Source organism: Etheostoma spectabile, chromosome 7, assembly GCF_008692095.1.
Source record: "Etheostoma spectabile isolate EspeVRDwgs_2016 chromosome 7, UIUC_Espe_1.0, whole genome shotgun sequence".
Lineage (NCBI taxonomy): Eukaryota > Metazoa > Chordata > Actinopteri > Perciformes > Percidae > Etheostoma > Etheostoma spectabile.
In genome coordinates, this window is record NC_045739.1 from 2,027,384 (window position 1) to 2,050,617 (window position 23,234).

At 40.2% G+C, this 23,234-nt stretch overlaps 1 protein-coding gene across 22 annotated transcripts in view; it reads left to right on the top strand.

The window, feature by feature from the left end:
* Positions 1-4,590: 4,590 nt before the first annotated feature.
* Positions 4,591-23,234, top strand: part of rap1gapa (RAP1 GTPase activating protein a) — a 43,789-nt gene continuing 25,145 nt past the window's right edge. For 6 of the 22 annotated variants that reach the window (XM_032520196.1, XM_032520198.1, XM_032520208.1 and 3 more), the window contains exons 1-2: positions 4,591-4,813; positions 14,161-14,196. In XM_032520196.1, the coding sequence (XP_032376087.1) occupies positions 4,770-4,813; positions 14,161-14,196 (80 nt within the window). In that variant the 5' untranslated portion in view covers positions 4,591-4,769. Of the gene's footprint in view, positions 4,814-14,160; positions 14,197-15,191; positions 15,437-22,786; positions 23,123-23,234 lie in introns of those variants that run through there. The other 16 variants (XM_032520207.1, XM_032520197.1, XM_032520199.1 and 13 more) reach the window with 9 other exon arrangements.

A 23,234-nucleotide genomic window follows, 5' to 3' on the forward strand; every position in this document is an offset into this window, starting at 1 on the left:
ATCCAAAACTAAAAAATAGTTACAGCTTTTAATAATTACATCTGCCGTGGCCACAGTCATGCACTCTTATGCTCAGCCAGCTACTGAAATTGTAAAGTGTAATGAAAATGAAATGCTCGCTCAGATAAGGCTCAGCTTATTTCCTCATGCTTCAAAGCACAATTACTCTTTGAATATTCACTCCCTTCAAATATTTGTATGGCACTCCTTTTTCCGCAAACTCACCCATTCCAAATATCCAAGTGTATGTGTTACCCTTGTTCAGCCAAGTGTCTGGAAAATATTTAGAATATATACACTGGCCATAGGCAATACATCCTTCTACCTTTTTAGAGTAGAGTTCCACTCCAAACAAAAACATTGACTGCCGGACTCCCTCACCCCAAATATTTACAAATGTACAATAACTTCACCTAGAAAAAATTGATAATTTAACCCTTGTATGGTATTTAGGTCAAATTGACCCGTTTCAGTTTTTTACAAGAAGAAAAATGGTACAAGTATACATTTTTTTCTACCAGCAAATCAATGGCCTTACTTTATTTTCTGTGATAAACATGTATTCCTGACTCAGTTCCAAAAATTATTCTGGGTATGACCACTTATGTTGTTTTCCAAGATAAAAATGATCACATAGTGGATTTTTAACATGAATTATAACCTTATGACAAAAAAACAAATCACACTTCCATTTTTAGAGACTGATTGCTTTCCCTAAACATATATGCTATCTCACTTGTTTGAAATTGAGATAAAGACAATGTTTGTTAATAGATTATGAAGTAAAATTTTATTTCAAAATTCTTTTAAAACCCCAAATAAATCAAGGGTCAATTTAACCAAGATACAAGAGGGTCCCGAATGTCAAGACAATTCAAGGGTTAAAAATCATGGTTGTTATTTTTGTTATCAGTTTGAGCTATAACAGAAATGATTTCAGCCAGAGACATTTTTGCCTAACTGAATTGACCATATAAAGCAAATTGTTACACAGTTAGATCTAGTTTTGATAGTTTGTTTCAGGGACCACTCGATGAATTCGAGCAGCTGCTGAGAGAGATTATTCCCAAAAAAATGTATTGCACTCTGATTAATAAGTATTAGCAGGGAGCACATTAGCCCGCTAAAACAACAGAACCACTGCGATCTGCCATCCTGAAACCAAGCCACAAACATAATGCAATTCCACTTGAATGGTAGTTAAACCCTCCTCATCTGAGATGAAGCTCAGACTTCATCCTGGCTAACTTCAGATGAACATGTGACAGGATACCAACAGGATCCGGATTCAAGGGAAAGATTCTAAACTAAATGTAGCCCTGTTCATGTAGGACTCTGACGCTCATCAGAAAACACATTTCCAAGGCCCTCAAAGTGAAATTGATTACAAATAAAGTTTGATGGGCAGATAACACCCTGTTCTCAGATGCCTCTCGAGTGGGCCATTTTGCAACTAAAGGTTATTGCTCCTTGGCTCAGTTTTATTTCCCTTCCTCAGGAGAGCCCTCTGTGCACCTTGTTACAAAGTGCTATAAATAAAATTTTATGAATTTTACTTGCCCTTATTTGTTTTGAAGATTTGATCATTCTGAAAAAACAAAATTGAGACTTTTATAGTACTATGTTGTAAATATTTTATACGCTGTATCCAATAAAATATATGGAAAATATACAGTACAGGGCAAAAGTTTGGACACACCTTCTCATTAATAAAGTTTAAAGTATAGCGCTGCTGGCTCAATAGGAAAAAATAGAACAATTCATATTTATTTTCTATGTTTATTTTCATTATTATTTGATTTTTCTCCATAATGTAAGAGTGGGATATTCTCTATTCTCTAGCCTTTCTCTGTTATCAAAGCAGGGTAAGTAATATATATTTTAAAAAATAAATAAAAATAAATGTGTATATATTTATATTATATATACATATGTTATTCATTTATTTATTTTGTATATATTAATTACTTGCCCTGTTTTGATACCAGAGAAAGGCTAGAGAATAGAGAATATTTTTTCTATTGAGCCAGCAGCGCAGTACTATATCCTGAATCTCCTTTGCTTTATGCTATATGCTTTATATTTTTATGAGGCTGGTTTTTAGCCTCAAACTCATTAAACCTCCTACTAATTTAAAAAAAACTGAGTGATAAATTTCCACAAGTTGCCTGTTGAATCAGCGATGGCTTCCCTTTAGACGGGCAACAGAAAGAAATCGCCTGCCCCAGGAAAGCAGAGCTGAAGGTGGATGAATGATCTTTGCCTCTGCTCTGTCCACTCCTCACTCCTCATATATCACACAACTACTCTGCCTCCACATCTGCCCTGCTACATTACTACTACTGCTGCTGCTTCTTTTTCCACACTGGAAATAAATGATTGAGTTCATTGGACGGTAGCTTCCCATTCACAGAATAAAGTGGGAGGAGATGTTCCACATCTGTTTACACCTGTAGAAATGATAGCATGTATCAGTGTTTGTTTATGGAATAGCAATGCGTGTTTTGTTTTTGTCTGGGTCTGTGTTTTGTTGGTGTTGTAATGTCAGTAGTTTCTGAGATTCTGACGACGGGGATATCAGGGCGGGATCTGCTTTGCCTTTGTCCTCTTAAGGGTCTTCCTGCCAGTCCACTTCCTTTAAGACACAAGAGGAGCCAGAGCTGGCAGGAGCGGGCTTTGTTCCTGAGGTGATGTGATTAAAGGCCTCTGTCTGGGCTGCACCCATTCAGATGGCTCGCACACGCCTGCTTTACTTAATTGAATTGTCGGGAAAGTAGACAGGACTGAAGGCTGAAGGTAGCACCAAGACTGAAGCCACAAATCAATAGAGTCAGTGGCACTTAAGAAAAGCTAGGCAGTGGCAGTGCCAAAGCTAGAATGAACAGCTAGCTGTTTGTAAGAACACAGCAAGTGGTTTTCTGATTGTTTCAGCTGATTTAAAGCAACTGAGCTCTGAGCTGGTTAAGGATTTCTTTTCATGTTGGATAAGTTATGAACAGTTTTTGTTTTTTAAAAACAACTCTAGCAACTTTACATATTTATATTCAATTTCTTAATCAATATCACTCCTTTCCATACATTTGTTTGTACTACTCACCCATTAGTATGAATAACCACCATGATCTATACTGTGGCATTATTTATAGGTGGATGTTAAAACAAACAACAAATGTTTTTTATTATTGTGTTTTATAGGGTGCCTTTATAACAGAACAACAAGGGATGGCAGTTCATTCAGGGGGCATGAATGTACCAAATATAATGGCAATAGTTTTTTATTGACAGGTATGGGATGACCAATGTCAGGAAGCTTCATCCTCTGGGAACCATGAATGTCTCAAGTGAACATCATGGCAATCCACCTAACAGTTTCTTTTAAATGGTGAATCGACCACCAGACAGACAGACAGACAGACAGACAGACATTGGCATCCCAAGAGCCCATCGCATGGCTTAAAACAAATCGTCAAAAGCAAAAATGCCTATAATCAATGAAGCCTCTATCTGCCAAAAATCTGTCTGGTCAGATAAATGACGGCATGGCCAAGAGACAAAGTGAGGTCTATTACCAACAAAGTCAGCCAAGGACAATGATGCTGTGGTGTAATGTTTTAGAAAAGAGCTCTCTGAGAGGAAATGTGTGCTGTAACTGTGTGGAGATGATGTAATTGTCTATCAGCGTGATTGTGCTTGTTTAGTGGGCGCATTGATTAACGAAGTGCTCATTTACTATGATTGCTTCGCAGTTAATGTGATGAAGACATCGTGGGTCCATTGAGGAGATTAAGGTCCTGGGTTGGTGATATTTTATTTAGTCATGAGTTAGGGTCAAATTAACAGCTGTCAACTAAAAACTTTGCTTTTCCCATTGGACACAGCTGACTCTGTCCTGCCTAACACTGCGAGTCTGTTTCATCCGACATAGTGCAAATGCCTTGGATTGAATGTCTATCCAATAGCTGGCTGATGCTACACACTGCAATCCTTCAGCCTTAATGATGTCACTGCTGCCAGTGTATCAAACTCAACTGTGTCCAGACATTTACTCAGTCTTATCAATACGGCTAATTAGAACGTAGGATAACTCCTGTAGGGTGAATACCAGAGGTGATGTGCTTAGAAATGAAACAATTAGGAGGGAGATGATTGAACAGATTAAAAACTTGTTCACCGAGGTCATTACCTACAGTATGCAGGAGTGGAGCTAAGGGCATTGTAAAGAATGTTGGCCTGTTTGTCTGATGTCTACATCTTGTTTAACCAGCTGTCTTCCAGTGACAGAGAGTGTTGCAAGACTTGTTCTGAGTGAACTCTCACTATACCAAGAGCTCCTCCCTGTTTTGCTTGCAGCTATTTATTTAAATAATCAAGTAACCGACTGTATTGTGACTTATGACACTGCTTGGTGGTTTCAGGGATAACAGTTGCCAACACCTTCCATGGTGTTTTCTGTGATCTTGATGAATAAGAGATAGCGTGTAGCCTGTACGCGAGAAAGGCTGCCACTAACACTCCTGGTTCCCTGGGAGACTGGCATGGTCAGCAGCCCCCCCCCCCCCCCTTTCCTCCCTCATCCCCTTGCCGTTTCTCCCCGTGCGTCTGAGCAAGGAAGAGGCAGGGCACGTTAGCCGAGGCTGCGGGTGTGGAGCTCAGACGGCAGGCAAAGCATACGAACACACACATTTCCACACACACATGCTCAGTCAGCGCAAGTGACACAAGTGCTGGCTCCATTGAGTTGACTGACTCACTGCTATCCATTAGCCGGCATGCCGCAGAGAAAGAGGAGTTTCACTTTTGGAGCCTATGGAGGGTAAGATTGCACATCCTAATAATTAGTATTATGATTGATTATTATTATTGAACAACTGATACCTCTTTACAACACACAGTTGTCATTTTTGTGATTGTATGTTTGTCTATGTGTTTCTGTATCCCTGTTTGATGACTGTGCAGATTCTGTGTCTGTATTTATGCCTGCATGTCTGTTCCATTTGCACTGGAATGCCATTGATTTGTAACGGCTTTTGTCTGAAATGTCTCAGTTGTCATTTTTGGGGCTTTCTATCATAGATTGGACCTAATAATACTGCTGTTTCTGCTTGAAGATGAGTCATTGAGGGTTATATTCTGTACAGTAATGGAATGTAGAAGCATTTAAGACAAGGTGACAAAAAACAACAAAGACAAAAGTAAGTAAGTTCAGGTTACAGTACAAGTATTACTGAGTATGACGGATGCGAATTGTATGTTGTCAGTAAGCACTCAAGTCCTCTGTGTTTTTATGTGGCCCACTTCAGACTTTACAGGGTACTGGACAGCAGACACACAATCAGCAAAGAGCTTTTTACTGGTCAAAAGGTGAACAGGTACCCCAATGCAACTACATGTCTGACTGCCTTTATTCAGGGATAGGTTTTGTGTTTTTTTTGTCTGTCATGTCAAGTCTGGAATGCCATTAGCTGACATCTAGTGGAGACAGTATCTGTAGGTTGGGCGTTGATTTTGGCATATTGGCCCATTTGTAATTGCTGTCAATGTGTGGTCAGATACATTATACATGGGCATTATCAAAGGTCTTAGTTTGGTAATAATTTTCTATGAAGTTTCCTGGGAAGAACTATATAATTTGGTGTGCTCAATATGGAAAATAGAGACAGATACACTTTTTAACCACTTATATTTGCTAAAACAACAAGTTAGTCGTCATTCTTGTAGTCTTGCTTTGCCAGACCTTCCTCCACAGCACTTCGAAGGAGGGTCTGGCTAGTCCACACAGCATTCCAGGATGGGAGAAAAAAGGGCTCTGGTTAATTGGCATTTCTTTAAACCAATCACAATCGTCATGGGCAGCACTAAGTGCGGCGAGAGCCATGGTGCTGCTACAAATAGCCTCGGGAAGGAACTTGTTTTGGTGGAGCGTTTACGTTCAAAGGTTACAGCTGTTACTCTCAGCAACAGTTCTGCACCAGTAGGCGTCTTGTCTACCACCCCTTGGCCTTAGTGGGTATGATGGCATATTACAATAAAACGAAGGAGAACATACATCCTAAAGGCTGAAAATAACAAGTTATATAAGTTAAGTTTTATTTTTTTTAAACTAAGTTTTATGGGCTCATGATTGACCTGTCAACTCCATTAGATGCCTCTAAGCGGTCTCCCAATTGATACGTTTCTAATTAATTCCAATTGTTTGCTTGTGCACTCTAGAGAGTCCTTTAGCCAGTGCAAGCAAAATACTTGCTTTTCTGTTTAGCTGCAGCATTGAATGCCTTTGCACTTGGCATTTGGATAGGTCAGTGTGATTGCTTACATCAGTGAGTGATCTGGGATACACTCTGCCCCCCTGCATCCCTCTGGCTGTGAACTCAGTGCCCTGTAGATCGGTCTTTCTTTGTCGCTGAATGCTTTATAATTTTGGCATCAAATATTATTGAGCTGCCACTTAATTTGAGTAGTTATGTTTTCAGTCTTTGTCTTGCTTTGAGCATGTTATTATGGGCTTTTCCTTTCTTATTACTAGATACTGTAATTTGGCAGCAGATATATTCCATCAAGTGTGACTATGATGTTGGACACGCTTTCATGCCCGTTTATTTCCTGTCCTTTGGATCGGTTCTTACATGTCTGTTGTTTGTCACACAGATATCTTGTAGCTACATACTGTATATGTCAAATTCATTTTATTCATATAGCGCGCCATATCACAATAGAAGTTATCGCATGACACTTTTCTTTATTGGTCTAGACACCGTTAACTTTACGGAGATCCAACATTCACCCATGAGGAAGCCCTAGAGATGGCGCCAAGGGAAAAATTACATTTATTTCTGTTTGTGTCTGTTTCTTCATAAACTTTTAAGTCATGAAATAAATACCGACATATGGGCTGTGTCTTATGTAAACGGAATGCTCCCTCAGTGGCAACACATTCAGGCCAAATGAACAATGATGCTGTATGTTGAAGTGTTGCATGGAAACATTGGAAGAATGCATGTTCAAAAACAACCAGTGGAAAGACACATTGTTTTGAAATCTTAGCAGGCCTGAGTTGTAGTTGGCATTCATGGTCAGCTGATTTAGAAATGTCCGCTTAACAAGACTGCAGACTCGTTGGGGGAAAGGTGTCTCCCCGTGTTGAATTGACTCATAATAATAGCATGATTCTGTTCAGGATTTATCGAATCATGTTTCAGAGTTGTTGTGTAGTTTGTGGCTTCAACAAAATACAAGAAAAAAAAGGTTTTACTTTGTTCTTCGTTGAAAACCTTTGTTCTGTTTTACCCTAGTGCTGTCTGAAAAACAAGAGACTTCTATCGCTGATGATTTTTGATTATTTAGTGTCTAAGGCTTATTGTAATGAATATTGTACTTACAGGAAGACAACACAGAGAGGGTCTTTTTGTTATACAAAGCAAATGTATGCATGACAAAAGATGATTATTAGACCTCCAGGCAGGGCTACTTGAGAACAGGAGGTCACTCAAGTACCTTTCTAAGGGCAGTGGCAAAACAAACAGGAGCTGTAGAGCAACCGGAGGGCTCTTCATTGTCTACTCAGTCAGTCCACCTTGCATATTTACTTTGACATTCACATTCATGATGGCAAAACAGCCATCCACAGCAAGGAATGGGCTGGGCCTGGTGAGCTGCAGTTAATTATCTAATCACAGGGCTACCAATTGTTGAATTATTTTACTTCTGAGAAGAATAAGAACCATTTTTCATTGTTGTCTTGCACCTTGCAAGTCCAGCCATGTCACACACTGCAATTTTATGCTTCCTGGCACAGTAAAATAATCAACAAATTATTTAGTTCTGATAAAAAATAGCACCAGCAAGAGAGCAACAACTGGTCAACTTTGGCATGATAAGGCAAGGACATTAATAATATAAGCCCAGATAGATAGCAGTCCTTGTGTGCATAGGGAGTTAGATTGGAAAGTCTTTTCTTTCCTTCTTTTTTTTTTGTTCTTTTTTTTTAAATTACCTGCTGTTCTTTATATAATCAGTTCACCTGTGGCTGCATATTTTTGTTACATTCTTTCTTAAAAAACTATTTCCTAGAAATATCTCTATCTTGACGTACACAAGATTTTTATCAGACAGCATGTTTGTCACAGTAAATCACTTACCTTATTACGTCAACAATTCCTGTAGCTACAATAAAAGCCCTCCAGTGGTTTGCAGATAAAAGCTTTTTATGTGAAGCAGCTGTTTGCTTAAACAGTAGATTTCATTAGGAGAGCAGATTAGAAAGCAGAAATGTTCTTGGATAAAAGGAAACAACAGGAAACAAGGAGTGACTGTGAAACAAAAGACTCACCAGGTAAGGAGTTACACTGAAACCTAAACTAACATGCATGTATTTTGAAAATGGCCATTTTATTTTATAGTTTTAACATGTCAAATTAACACCAGTGTTCTTGGGGTGTACACATAAACATATAAAAAGAACATTAAAATTATTATATAATAGACTCTTTCTACTCTCTAATATAAACGACGTGAGTCTGAGTTACACAACATCACATACACTAACCATAACACTGACAACACAAAACACGTGATTTTTGTTTGGTAGATTGGATAGATATTGCTGTGCCAACTAGCTGCCAGCATATCTGTGGTACTAGTGTGTGTGTGTCTGTGTGTGTGTCTGTGTGTCATATACACTGTATCCTACTGTACTGTAGCTAAATGAGGACATTCAACAAGTTTACACTCATTTTCTGTCAATGGGCTCATTCAGTCTGCGTGGGCCGAGATACAGCATACAGGCTAGATTTGGTCACATTCATGTTTTTGACAATTTAACTTACCATAAGCTATAGTATGAGACATTTCTAAGAAGTACATAACATGTATTTTCTGCAAATTCTTTTTTTGGCCTGTTCAGCTGTAAACAAATATATGTAGTAGCCGTCAGTGGTACCTTATAAACAACACAATATTCAGATGAATCATTGGTTAAAAAAAACGCTTCTAGGGAAAAGAATTTATTTTTAAAAATATTCACAAAAAAAAAATCAAGGTACATACAATTCAAATTTTATTCACACACCCTAGTATCCAGTTCCTATCCTGAAGCATAGTGAATGGCTAACTGCAGAGTCATATCCTAGCAAGTCTTTACTGTATGTAGGTGTTAATGTGAGAGAAATTGAATAGGGTCACATACTACATTTGTCCTGGCATCCACCTGCCTGTTGGTCAGTCCACTACCTTGCTCTGGACTGAAATATTCCAACCATTAGTTGATGGATTATCATTACATTTTACACAGACATTCATGATCCTTAGAGGATGAATTCTACTGACATTGGTGACCCCTGACTTTCCTGTAGTCAACAAGCAGGTTGACATTTTTGTACTTTCTGTAAAATGTCAATAAAACTGTTCAGATGGCTTGCCGTGACATATTGCACACACATTCATAACCCTAACCCGCTTGAACAAATTGTAATTACTTTGGGAATCCTGTAACTCCTTTTATTCAGCTCAATCATCTGCTCAACATTGCAGTTATGGAAAAAAACTTTGGTTTTAGACCAAATGTAATTTCCATGCCGCTTCATTTCTGTGTAGTGCGTGTTAACACGCTAAACTAAGGTGCTACATCTAAAACAACCTTGTCATTCTGAGCATGTTAGCATGCTGATGTTAGCGTTTTTGTCAAATGGGCCTTGAAAGGACAGCCTCACAGAGCTGCTATTGTAGTAACTCTATAGTCTAGTTGAACCCAAGTGAGGCTTAAATACTAATTCTATAGTGCAGTGTGTTCAAAATTGAAAATAAAGGTGTAGTCTTTATTGGGTGGACCACAGAAACCATTTGTGACACTCCTGTTTTGGTTGTAGAGTATTAAGGCCCACAAAAAACTTTAGTCAGCATACTCTGAACTCATGCTGGGTGAACTGGGTGTAACACTGATTCCACCAAAATGTGTTATAGCTGTAGGGAAGAGGAATCATTTCTGTACAAGCTGGGTTCACTGACATCATGTTCTTAGCATTTATTTCAAAACATCAGTTAATATAAATGTCTCTCCAACTTGTGTGAAAGTATGCAGACTAACAGCACTGAACATATCCTTTAGGATTATACCTCTTTTCCAAATGGATATTAAAAGAGATAATTCATGACGAGAGCTAAACAAACAGCGAGGATCTAAGAAGTGAAATACTAACGGGCTGTATTGAATAGCTGATGTAATGTGACTATGTGTTCAGGTACAGTCCTGAACTTTTATGATAATTTGGTTAGGGTGTGTATGTGCCTCTCATATGTTTTTTAGATATAGAATTAGCACTGCAAGAACCTGTTACTTCAGCAGATTTAGTAGCTGAACAACAAAGTTGTTTGCTGTAAGCTGGATTTCATCCGGGCTGACTCCTCAACCCTGTTTGATGACCTACTTGCCATGAGCTTGGTTGCTGACTTGATATATTCTGCAAGCCTCAGCTAATTTCTAAAGTGAAGAAAATGTTTAACAGAGAAGAAATTAGGAAATTTGGAGTTACGCTTACAGTCAGATTTAGTTGAAGTGTGATGGCCCTGGGGTTTCTAGGACCCGCCTTGAGCCTTCTTATCCTTCACTGAAATTTGTTTCCATGGAAACCAGCTCATAGTTGATACCTAGCTGAGAGAGAGGCTGTGCCATGCGTTCCTAAATGCTCCGGTTCATCTAATCTTTCTAAAACTAGACCACACAAACTGTTCTCACTGTCAGATTTGAATGTGCAAATATGACTAAGCCCACAAATGCATTAGCACACGCAAATTTGTTATAGCCTACTTAAGTTCGCTCCAAACGTTGTTCTCTCAGAGAGGGACAGAATTTTTTTGGGTTTTTTTTGCGTCTTGCTGATTTTTGCTCTGCGGCTTTGCTTTACATTTGCGCTACTCTGCTTAGTCCAGGTTTGCTTTCTTTCTTGTGTTTCATTTTGATGGGAAAAGTGAATGATTGTTTTTGATGATTGGGTGTAGACAGATTCATTTAGCAATTGCTTTGACTGAAATAATAAAGAGTAATTATTGTTATTATTACACATACAATTTTCTGTACTTCAAACCAAACTACTCACTATGTTCAGATAAATTGTTGAAGGCAAAATGACTGATAAGAATGAAGGCAAGCAGCTTTTTCTGTAGCCTCTACAGTATATTCAGGTTTTTTGTCTCTTATCTGAAAACAACCTTTTTATCAACTTCTTTAACTTGTAGCAAGAGATTAGACAAGTACAACCTTTGAATGTGTATGGAGTTATTTTTGTTTCTTTATAACCCAAGCAAAAAAAAAGTTTGAGAGCATATTTCTCACTGCAATCAATATGTTGATTATGAGGTCTCAATTCTTATGTATGTATGTTTTATTGCAAATATCGGTTTTGGTAATTCAGTTTGCAGCCTTTGTCCAATAATCTTGACACACCCTGGTTGATTTCATTTTATGAGAATTCCATGAAACCTGAGAATGGGTGAGCAGCACAGGATGAGGTTGAGAAAATGTTATTCTTAGTGATGCAGTAGGCTACAAATGAAAACAGCTTTCCTTACCACACACTCAGCTTCACAAGGGCAGAGCAGACGGCCCATAAGTATGTTGGCTCTCTCCAAAGGGCCAGTATGCTTTCCACTTAAGATGAAGCTCTGATTTATCTGCACACACGTGTCTGTCAGACTCAGTGAAATTAACACTGGTGCTAGATTTGACATACAAGAGTACCACAAAATCCATCTCAGCCAGTGTGTCACGTGGGACCTGGGGTTGATATTCAGCAGTCATCTGCAGTTATGGGAGTCAGGCGACATCCTACTGTAACAACAGTAGCCTAGAATCAACAGACTGTTGATTCGTGACTCCACAGTACAGTGAACAAACAGACCCCCAGGGCCTGTTTCCTCTCACCAACATAGTTTTCTGAGAAGGAGGAAGCTTCAAGCTTTCATTTTCAACAAAAGAAGAAGTGCAAACTTATGTTACTTTTTGTCCAAAAGTTACATATTTTTTTGCAATCAATGAAACTTTTTAATTGGTCTTTTTACATTAATGAAAAATCAGGAACTCCTTCTGTAGCCTGACTTGTGGGCTTGTATCCATGATTTTAGCCATTCTAGTATCATAACTTTAGGGATGGCAGTGTCGGTCATCATTTTGGTCCTGATTGAATAAAATGTACTTTAAAATTGATATCTTACAGGTTTTAAATGCTCTTCTCAACATGGGAGTGGACAAATATGCTTGCTTGATGCAAATGTGTATTATTATGATTATTATTAATTATAATTAAATATCTCTGCATCAACCGTATGCTTGGCCATAAAGTGGTGTTTGAGACTCAACATACACAGATGGTAATTGAAAGTACATGCAAAAAAAAAGATCCTTTCTGTATCAATTTCTGCTCAAGGAGCTTTGTTTCACAACGTTATTGCTGCATTGCTTCCTGGTTTCCCAGAATACTTTGGCTGGATTGTCATGACATTTGCACATTCATGTAAACTAAAATGGTGCAAGCTGGTGCTAGCATTTAGCTCAAGGCACCACTATGCCTTAGTGCTGCCTCACACAGCTACCGGCATGCCTGTCCACTCTTAAGTCTGCTTTTTACCCTTATTTCTCATACAGCAAGAAACACTGTGTGATCTGTTGTTTGATTTTTGGGTGTTCCTGTGTTTGGCAAACTGATCATGTCCGGGGAAAGATGTGTAAGAGGTCTGAGCTCTACACAGGGTGGACAGTAGTCAGCAGCTTTGGCTTGAGGGCTGAAGTCGAACATACAGTGACAGGGACAACAGCAAGGGGAGAAAACAATGTAAAATCTCATTTACAATTTGGGGATTATGTATTTTCCTTATCCTTAAAATTTCTGAGGGTCAATATATGACACCGGAGGCAGCTACGTTAGCCTAAGAGACATACTAATCAGTTATCAGTATTAAATATCCACTTTGTTGCTGCCAGTGAAATCATGTCACAGGGGCGGCTGTGGCTCAGTGGTACAGCGGTTGCCTGCCAATCGGAAGGTTGGTGGTTCGATCCCCGCCCCTGCAGTCATTGTCGAAGTGTCCTTGGGCAAGACACTGAACCCCAAGTTGCCCCCGATGCTGCGCATCGGAGTGTGAATGTGTGTGAATGTTTATCTGATGAGCAGGTGGCACCTTGTACGGCAGCCCCGGCCACAGTGTATGAATGTGTGTGAATGGTCAATGTTTCCTGTAGATGTAAAAGCGCTTTGAGCAGTTGTTAAGACTGGAAAAGCGCTATATAAATACAGCACATTTACATGTGCTGCATCCCAAAAGATGTTATAGTTTTTTTAGTTTATGGATGTGATTTTTTCCTATAAGAAGTATTTGTTCTTTTTGTGTATCAGGTTGTCAAAACAACTTTTCTTATGGACTTAACAATCATAATAAATGGCTTTCTGGGTGATGAGCAGATGGAAAGCATAGCTTTTCATGAATTTCACCTGTCAAACATGAAGTTTCTCCTACACACACAGTGCCATCTATTGGCAGAAATGGTACTCTGCATCTCTAAGTTTCAATCGCTGCCTCATCTGGTCATTGTTTGCAGTGATTACTGCTGAAATGTGTTCATCCAGACACGATTCTCGACTGACAGAGAGTAATGAGCCTCATAGTGTAATTTTGAACCAGGACAAGACTCATTTTGTCTCAAGAAACACCAGGCTAGTTATCATCTATCATCCTCAGAGGTGCAACATTAACAGATGGCAGGGTTATTTCAGGGCAACCCAGCCCACTGCATAACCAACCTCTCTCAGTTCAATGGACATTTTGTAAGTGGAAAGGATGGCCCACTATCACTCTGTGTTTTTTCACTCTTATATTATTATTAGTCTGGGTAGACTCAGGTGCGTGCAGACAAGAGCATGGAAACTATTAGTACCCCATCATATGCCACCTGGTGCTGATGGATTCTTATTTCTATTCATATTTGAATTGTTATGAATCTTCATAGCTGGCTTTAAATGTTAAATTCCTCACCTTGATGTAGTTTTTGACACAGATACCACCAAATAAAGACTAAAAATATTTAATTAGAACTGTTTTATAATAGATGTACTGTGTGCGTGCGCGCGCGTGTGTGTGTGTGTGTGTGTGTGTGTGTGTGTGTGTGTGTGTTTCTAGAGTGGACAAGACTTTCTCCAAGGCCAGAAGCTTATGGTGAGTTTTTCTTCTATTTGTACTTTTGTCAAAAAATAAATTATGACAGCACGTTGACACAGTGCCATTTTGTTAATATTTGTCATTCAAAATGTTTATCACGTTTTCATTTATGATAAACATACACAGTGGATTAGAATTCTTAAAGCTGCCTGAAAGATTTGTTCAATGTCACTGACTCTGACCGCCCTTGTACGTTTGAAATGTGTGAACCAGTCCGCCGAGTAGAGTGAAAGTGAGATGAAGGAGCCAGTTGAAACGTAGAGCAGACGGGCAGCAGTGGGGAAACAGATTCCCAGTTTGTGCGGATTTATCTGCAATGCTGGCAAGGTTGGAGTGCTGCTGTGTGTGGCACATGGAGGCAGGCAGGGAGCTGAGCATGCACACCTCTTGCCACTGCAGATCGACCACTCTATTAGGTGTGGTGGCACGAGTGTCTGGCCCTCAGCCCCCTCTGTCTGACTGCAGCAGGTTAAACAGTGCCTCGCCGCAGTATCATCACACCTTCCCTCTGGAATACAGATACAGGAGGATCTCTCTTAGCAGCCAGGCCTGCAGTACTCAGCAGTGCCTGGGCTTGTTTACAGGGACTGGCTTCTGGCCATCGGGCTACCACTGCAGCAGGCTATAACAGAACAACTGCACATCACGCATCATCAAAGAAGAGGAGAGAGGACTGGAGAATCTAAAAGAGGATACAAAACAGAACAGGGGATAAAAGAATTGTGGGCGTGAAGAAGAGGAAGGACAAAGGGAGAGAGTGGATAAGATGACAGAAGAGAAAGAAGAGAGCAGCGTGATGTCTGCAAAACAAAATACATTTAGAGTTCAGCAGAGTCACTCAAGCCTTGTTGCTTTGTCATGCGCTTCTTTAAAGCAAGGAGGAATTCAACTAACACTGCTGAATGAATTTGGAGGATCCTTCCCACTGTGTTAACAGAACTTGACTTGTATTGCATCATCATCAGTGTTCATACCTAGCAGGCAAAACGATTTCTAACAACACAACCTTTGATGAAAGGATTCTTCATTCTGTTCAGCCTAAGGACAAAAGTTAGATAAAAAGAAAAATAACTGGGACAGCCAGAGTCCAAATCTTCCTCCAGGTACTGCATTTTGCACAGGATGTGACTGGAAATTATAACAGTGAGCTAAATCCTCTCACAGCAAAAACTGTAACAGCACAACCCAGCAAAATGCCGTGCTCACCTTTCCGTATTGGAAGGCCAAGAAAATTCTGGTGAGTTCTTTTTAACCCTGCCTGAAGATTGTTTTGATGACAACTGCATGACTCGACAGTCAAATCAATTTGCGCGCCTGATGCAAATTGCCCCATACCAACACTCAAGAAATTATTAATGAAACCAACCCTGCGGCAGCAATGTACTGAGGATTATCTATATAAATCAATGTCATTTACAATTGCTATGTACCAGAGGTCGCACACCTCTGGAGCAACTACGAGTTAAATGTCTTGTTCAGGGACAAATTGGTTGATGTATCGCAGTGAGAATTGAACCACAATCTCCCACACCAAAGGGATGTGCTATGTCCACAGCGCCATCATCAATCAATCAATCAATCAATCAATCAATCAATCAATCAATCAATCAATCAACATCAATCATCAATCAATCAATCAGGTTGGTGTGTTGGTATAGCACTGGGACATTTTATTCACAACACCCCCATGCAAACACTATGCTTGCTTATATACTGACTGCACCTCATTTGTCTCTATCTTAATCTGTAAATAGCCCCACATATACCAGTAGAAGCACTGTATGCTCGAAAGTGGTTGAATGCTTTATGGGATCTTAGAAAAACCGAGAAAGACAGAGCAGCAAACTGGCTTAAACAGCTGTTTCTATTCGCCTCGCCCTGCTGATTTTAGGTTGACTGATTATTGTGAATGCCACCCTAGAGGATGCGCTGCCAGAGGTCCCTCACCAATGTATATCTATATATAGCAGCAAAGAACTGGAGTCCCCCCCCCCCCCCCCCCCCCTTGAAATTAACCATACTTGTTTATTTATAGATTCTAGATATTTCAATCTTGTTTTTGTTTTTAACCAGGTAACAAATACTTTTTTGTGGGTAAAACCACACAAGACACTAATTATAATTCAAAGCAGAGTATTTTCATATGTTGAAAAAACATGTCTGAAAACATATCTGAAAGGGCCGCTTTAAGTTTGAGCAGAAGGGTTCAGCACTGTTTGATGGTGGTTTTGCTTTTGGTAGCCCTGCCCTCTGCCATCTAGTGGTAAGAAGATGAAAACATGCATAGTACAGGTGCAGTCTGCAGTAGTCCCATAATAATTTTCCTCATGTGGCAGTTGTGACACAGACAATGTATGTGTGTTTGTGTGTGTGTGTGTGTGTGTGTGTGTGTGTGTGTGTGTGTGTGTGTGTGTTGTTTTAGAGTGATCAAATATTTATTGTTTTGCTCAGTAAGTAATGCGGTTCCAAAAACAGGTTATTTTAACGTTGCTGAATGACCTTGCTATTTATTCCAGATTGTGTGATCCTATACGCCGTTCTATTTTTATGATGCTTTCTAAATTCAAGGCTTATTTCATCCTGTGTGTACCGTTTCTGCCCATAAACACTTTAGAGGTGTCACTGTACACCGTCCTCTGTTTGTGTTCATTCATTTCCCACGAGATGTCACTCTGCATCATCCTCCGTCTGTCTCCTCTGCACATGTGCCCACCGCTACGCCGTGAAGCCCGGGCTGAGTGTCAGTTTGCCTGTGCACGCTACTCTGTGTGTGTCAAGCTGAGTTGTCTGGAAGAGCGGACATAGTGGGAGAGCAAACTGTCATGCCAGATCAGCCTAGACTGTCTCTCTGTGAGTCTCTTGCTGTCTGACCAAATTTAGCACCAGAGTGGCAAGCTCGCCCCTGGTTCTACCCATCTCAATAATCCAAATCCTAACATGTCATCCACCATCCAGCAACAGCGCACAATGTCTAAAAAAAAACCTGAAGCTCTAATGACAGCAGGCTGTCGAAGGTTGATATGAGTGCCAGCCAGGCAACTTTGACAGGACATTCCTTTTTTACTTTATCCGATTCTTGAAGGTTTTCACTGGCAAAGTTGTTCTGCCAGTTTGTTTCAAGTTCACTTCTTTGTCTTCAGAAAGTCTCTTGCAGCTTCAGTATCTTCAGAAGACAGGGATTCAGGTGTTGAAGAGGTAGCCTGGTGTCTTTATTCCTTATGTTTTGCAAGCATACATTTGAGGATGTGTGTATCCCTCATGGTGGTCTGTTTATTGACATCTGTCATGCTGACGACGGTGTTATAAGCCAGTGTCAAGAGAAGGACTTTATATTTCCCGCATTTCTCCTGGTTTTTCTCTTCCAAGGGAGAGAAAATTGTTGCATGATCTTATTGTGGATGTTCTTGGTAGCTCTAATATCAAACACAAAAGAACAAAAACGGACTACGTAGTGACCAGCCTGTTGTTGAAAATGCACATCTGCATCACTGTGATTTCCCCCAGTTTACAAGGATATCTGCACAGTGACATTGTGAAAGATAAACAAGTTGGAAATTAGGACCCATTGTGAACATGCTTTATTCAAAAACACATGCTGTACCTGGGGTTTTTAATGCATACTGAATATGGCCAGCTGTCAGGGAACGTGTGGGCTCAAAAGAGAACCCATCAAGGATTCTCTTTACACGTGCATCAGATCCCACAGATATTTTATTATTTAGAATTCCAAGCATGTAGCATTTGAATGTAGTGTTTTTTTATTCTTTCCATGAATACAGTGGTACATTAAAAAAAATAGCGCATACCTTTAAGTAAAACAGTTGATGTGTTCTAATGTCTTAATAAGAACTACTGAATAGGATTTCCATATCTGACTGTTTAATACAAAAGGACTTTATACGTACAGTTCTCTGGGAAACAAACCACTTCTAAGACTTATCTGCTTTTTGTGTTTTGTCTAATATTTGCTGTTGTGGCAGCGAAGACTTTTATAGCTATCGGACAAAAAAGCCCAGAAGGTTTTGCATTTGGTTTTGGAGTAGGTTTTTGTTAATTCCCTTGCACACAGAATAAGATAAAGATGGCTTTGAAGATCGTATTAAATAGAATAGAATAGAAAAGAATACCTTTATTGTCATTATACACAAGTGCGGTACCTGTGCAATAACATTGAAGCAACCCCTTTGCAGTGTCAACACGAAATATAAAAATATGAAGTAAAGGAAGTACAGAGAAAAAAGGGGGGGGGGGGACCTGGTGCACAGTCCTGAAAGCAACTATATACATATATAAAATAACTTTGTATACACATTTTGTGAAAAGTAGTTAAGTATTAACAACAAATAAATATTGCACTGTAATGAGATGAAATGGTTAACTACTAAATAGTAAATAAATAAATATTGCACAGAAATGGTTAAATGTTGGATTATATATCATATACAGTATATTTATGTAGCTGAACTTCCACCACAATAAAAAAATAATTTTGGAGAGGAAATCAGATCTTTTCATCTGGAAAGATTGCCTTTGAGGCTCATATTGAAGCCACACACACACCAGAGACAATCCTTCTCACTTTTGTTCGAGTGCTTCGGGTCAGTCTGAGGGGGGGTTGGGAAGGATGACTCCAAAACGAGTGCAATATCAGGGTCTATTTGTGGGTCAGGGTGGTAATTCATTGCTCCTCGTGTCTCTGGCTGTTGGAGGACTGATAGTAGGCGAGGCAGCAGGTGTTGCTACTTCATGACGGATTTGAAAAAATCAAACAGGGAGGTTGGTTTCTAATATCTGAGCTGTTCAGGTTCAGCGCTGTAATATATGATGACAAGAGGAAACAAGATCAGTGAGCAGCATCGCTAAATGTGTTCATGTCTGACCTCTGAAGTCTATTCCACACACATATAAACAGCTTGCTTGTTAAATGATTTGTGTTTGGGGTTTGTCGACACAGTGCTTATAAATGAATTGAGATCAAACCTCTGGTTCAGTAGATGGAAGGTGATGAGGAGGTGAGGTGTCATTTTACTCAAAGATCATTAGAAATATCCATTTTAATTTATTCATATGCTGAATTGAACCCATTTTCAGAATCAATCTTGACAATCAATTTATTGCCAAGTAAGTAAATTACAAGGCATTTGCCTTGGGGGTTGGTGCATACATAAAAGTAAACATGTTAAACATGAATATGGAATAGACAATCAATACAGCAACAAATAAGTAATAGCGGTATAGCACCAAGAAGAAATTGTCATTTAAGCCACCAGGGAAATCACTTTCCTCCGACTAAAATATCTCAGCTACTGGTTAGATTGACATTAAAATGTGCTCAGACAAAGGATGAGACACATCACTTTTACTCTTGTGCCACCAGCATGTTGATTTTTACCCGTAAATCTTTCCACAACTTTTATACGGATTGCCATGAAATGTGGCACAGACTCTGTCCCTGATGTCCCTGTCAGGATGAATAAATAACCGTAGTCATCCCTTAACTTCTCATGTAGCGCCACCGTCAGATCAATTTGCTGTGTTAAGAAACACAAGATTGAAGATTCAGCGCTGGTATAACTACGGACATTATTTTATGTTGTCATTAATTGGCCCAACTGAGTTGGTTGCACAGAAGAGATCCTACTGTGAGAGGAAGAGGTCCTTGTTAACGTCATCAGGAACATGCTTACTTTTTATATCAACTTCACAGGCCCCCTAATGTTGTAGCCAAATTATCCAGTTCAAAAACAAGACAAAAATTCTGCATGATTATCAAACCAGTCACAATCACAGTCACAGTGGGGTTCTGGTGTACTGCAGAGAAACCTTGGTGGGGATGTAAAGTTTCTTCAAAAGTTAGGAGGCAGTTGGCACTCCTACTTTGCCTTGCAAACAATCTCTGGGATTGATTAACACAGAGAATTTGTTTAAGGGTGACTGGAGGCGAGTTTCAACATATCTAGAAACAGCAGGAGAACCTTCAGACCTCTTACGTAATCCAACATTTTGCCGCAGGAACAATGAGCATCTTCAATGACTCCACATATTTATATTTTTGTATATAATATCTAAGTAGTGCAAGTGATAAAGTGAAAAGATTTACCATGAATTGCCATGGTAAAAAAACAAAAATGAAAACCTGACACTATCATATTTTTTTCTAATACTATATTTAATATTTCTTACCTTTAGCTGTTTGGAAATGAAGTTGAAAGTAAGGACAGTAAACTCTGCTGGAATGATGCATTCATGTACACTCAGACAGTTTGTGTAGTCAGTGCAGTTTTTCAGCCGACTCTTGCGGCTCAGTGCTGTATGCATTTCCTAATACCCCCCCCCCATCCCCTTCTACCTCCTGAGATCGACCACCGCTAATTAAATCACAACCTGTGGGAGACACTCGGTGCTGCTTATGCATAAATAACCATTCATTCATATTTCAGGATAGCAGCCTTCGTGCCTGCTGGAGACCTCTGATGTGTTGCTGGTGTATAATGTGTCTGTGATTGGAGATCCTAAACCTTTTACTGCCCTTAGGGGTCACCCCACACCCAACTGCCCCCCCCCCCCCCACCACACCCACACACACACCCACACACACACACACACACATCATACAAATTACATTTTTAGCTGCTTGCTAGGTTTGTTTTGCCCAGCATAACGACATGAGTATGAATCAGGAGGAACTTTGATTTTAATTTGTATGAATTTGAATATATTGTATAAAATTATTCATATAATTATTTAATATAATTATACTGTTAAAACTTGATGAACAATGAAAAAACAGTTGCTGATTCTTGATTGGGCTCGCCATGATCCTTTGGGAATTATACGATCCAGCTTTAGCCGGTTCTTTGAGCCCATGTCCTGCATTATTATTTACAGTAAGTCATCTTGGTGGAGAAACGGCTGTTAAAAAGCTGAAAGTGAGAGTGAGGGTGGGAGATGTGGAACAGTTGTAGGAGAGAAACAATCAGCGGATGGGGGAGAGGCATTTCACCAGTCTAATGGGATGGGAATCCCTGGCAGCGGGGGCCGGTTGGAAAGGATGTACTTTGGGATTCTGTAGAGGACATTGCAGCAGGGAAGTTACTCTCAATTTAAAACTATCTTTCTTGACAGGAGGCAAAACTAATAAAGCACCCGATGTTTCAGGATTTCTTCTTTGTTCTGCTATTATTCTGCTTTGTTTTGATAGGAGCCTGCTGCGGTGATCCGCGTTAAAACATCACTCAACGCGCAAAATCTGCCCGATAATGTGTTTTCATCTAAGCACTGTTGACAAAGACCTCACACTGTGGCTCATTGACCCCACACCCCCCTCGCCCTGAGCTTTTGCTTTTTCAAATATTACATGATGTCCAGTCTTTGCTCAAGGGTCGAAAAGAGAGATAGAAGGATTATTATCCCACTACAACAGGAAGTCTCTACAAATTACTGCTAATCTGCACAATATTAAAGCTCTGTCCAGTGATATCCTATAGTTTTATCTTGCACCAGTAAGCTTTGGACAGTGAGAGGATTATTTATTTTTGTGTCACAATACCCAGCTCCTAATGGAGCACAGAAGAGTGTGCTGTAATCCCTTGTTAGCTCTTCATCTCAAACACATACAGCACACACACACAAATAGGCTACACACATGTACACACACACCTTCCTGTTCATTGAGTAGCTGCACGGATGAATCAACGCTATTGCTGCATAGAATAATGTTTAGCTGGGACTTAGAAGGATATTGGTGACGTTACTCACAGGCCTGCTGGAAACTGTGGTATGTAGCGTGGTGGAGGAAATGCACATGTTCACCGGGGGTTGAATGAGACTCATTACAGTAATTAAAAACATTTCCACCCATGCTTCCTCATCCTGCACAATGAGCATTAAGGAGGCTGCAATTTCTATTCACCTTTGGGAGCTTAATGTTGGATATAATCACCTAATTCAAGTCATCTCATAATGAACATGAATTTGAATGTGGGTGTTATTTTTTTTTTTTTCACGTGTGCCTGTTGTGGTTGCCACAGCAACAGCCCTAACTGGCTCATGAGGCAGTGTAGGGATTGAAGGCAACCCCCGTTACCCTATTTAGCTCTGCTTTCCTTTCACGTCTGAGCGGCAGACTTCATTCTTGCCCAAAATGGATGATGGGGGGAGGGGTGTGGGTCTTACGCTTTGAAGGGGATAAAGGTGGTGATGGCGTTGGTGGTTGGGGGTGGGTGCGCGTTTTAGAGTCCTTATTTCGGACAAGTACCACATCATGTGGCCAGGCGCACATTTACATAGACGTTTATGCGTCGACGCAGAGGTCCAGGGTTTGAGTCCGACCTGTGACAATTTCTTGCATGTCTTCCCCCTCTCTCTCCCCTTTCTGACCTAGCTGTCTTGTCCATTAAAGGCATAAAAGCCCCCAAAAATATGTGTATGTCATCATGTGTATGCGGTGAGCTTGAGAGCAGACAGAGAGGGTGGAGATGAGGAAGTGACAACTAAAGAGCGCATATGTGTGTGTGTGTGTGTGTGTGTGTGTGTGTGTGTGTGTGTGTGTGTGGGTGTGGGTGTGAGAGAGGGGGACTGAGTAGGAGGAGAGAGAGAGACAGAGGATGCTGGGAGTGAACGATACTCATAAAAAGCTGAGAGTGATGGCTGAACGACTGATGGAAAGCAGCTAGTGAGGTGACTGAAGCTGGGGAAAGAGAGAGAGAGAAGAGAAAAAATCAAGAGAAGCAAAAACAGAGAGAGAGAGAGAGAGGAGGAGGAGCTTAACCAGAGGAGAAGCATTGATAGTGAGTCATTTGCCAAAGTGCCGGCCACTGTCTGGACTTCCCAGGGAGCGCCCAGCTGCCAATGCAAGTAAGTTTGCTGCTCCGCTCCACGCAGGACATGAGGTCGCCCAGTGCTGCATCGCTACCCAGCTGGGGTGTGTTATGTAATTTGTTGTGGTGTTAGGATGAAGCTGTGGCTTAGTGATGCAAACTGATCTACAGGAGGGCTTACGTGGTAATGCCACACAGAACTGGCAGGTGTGTGTG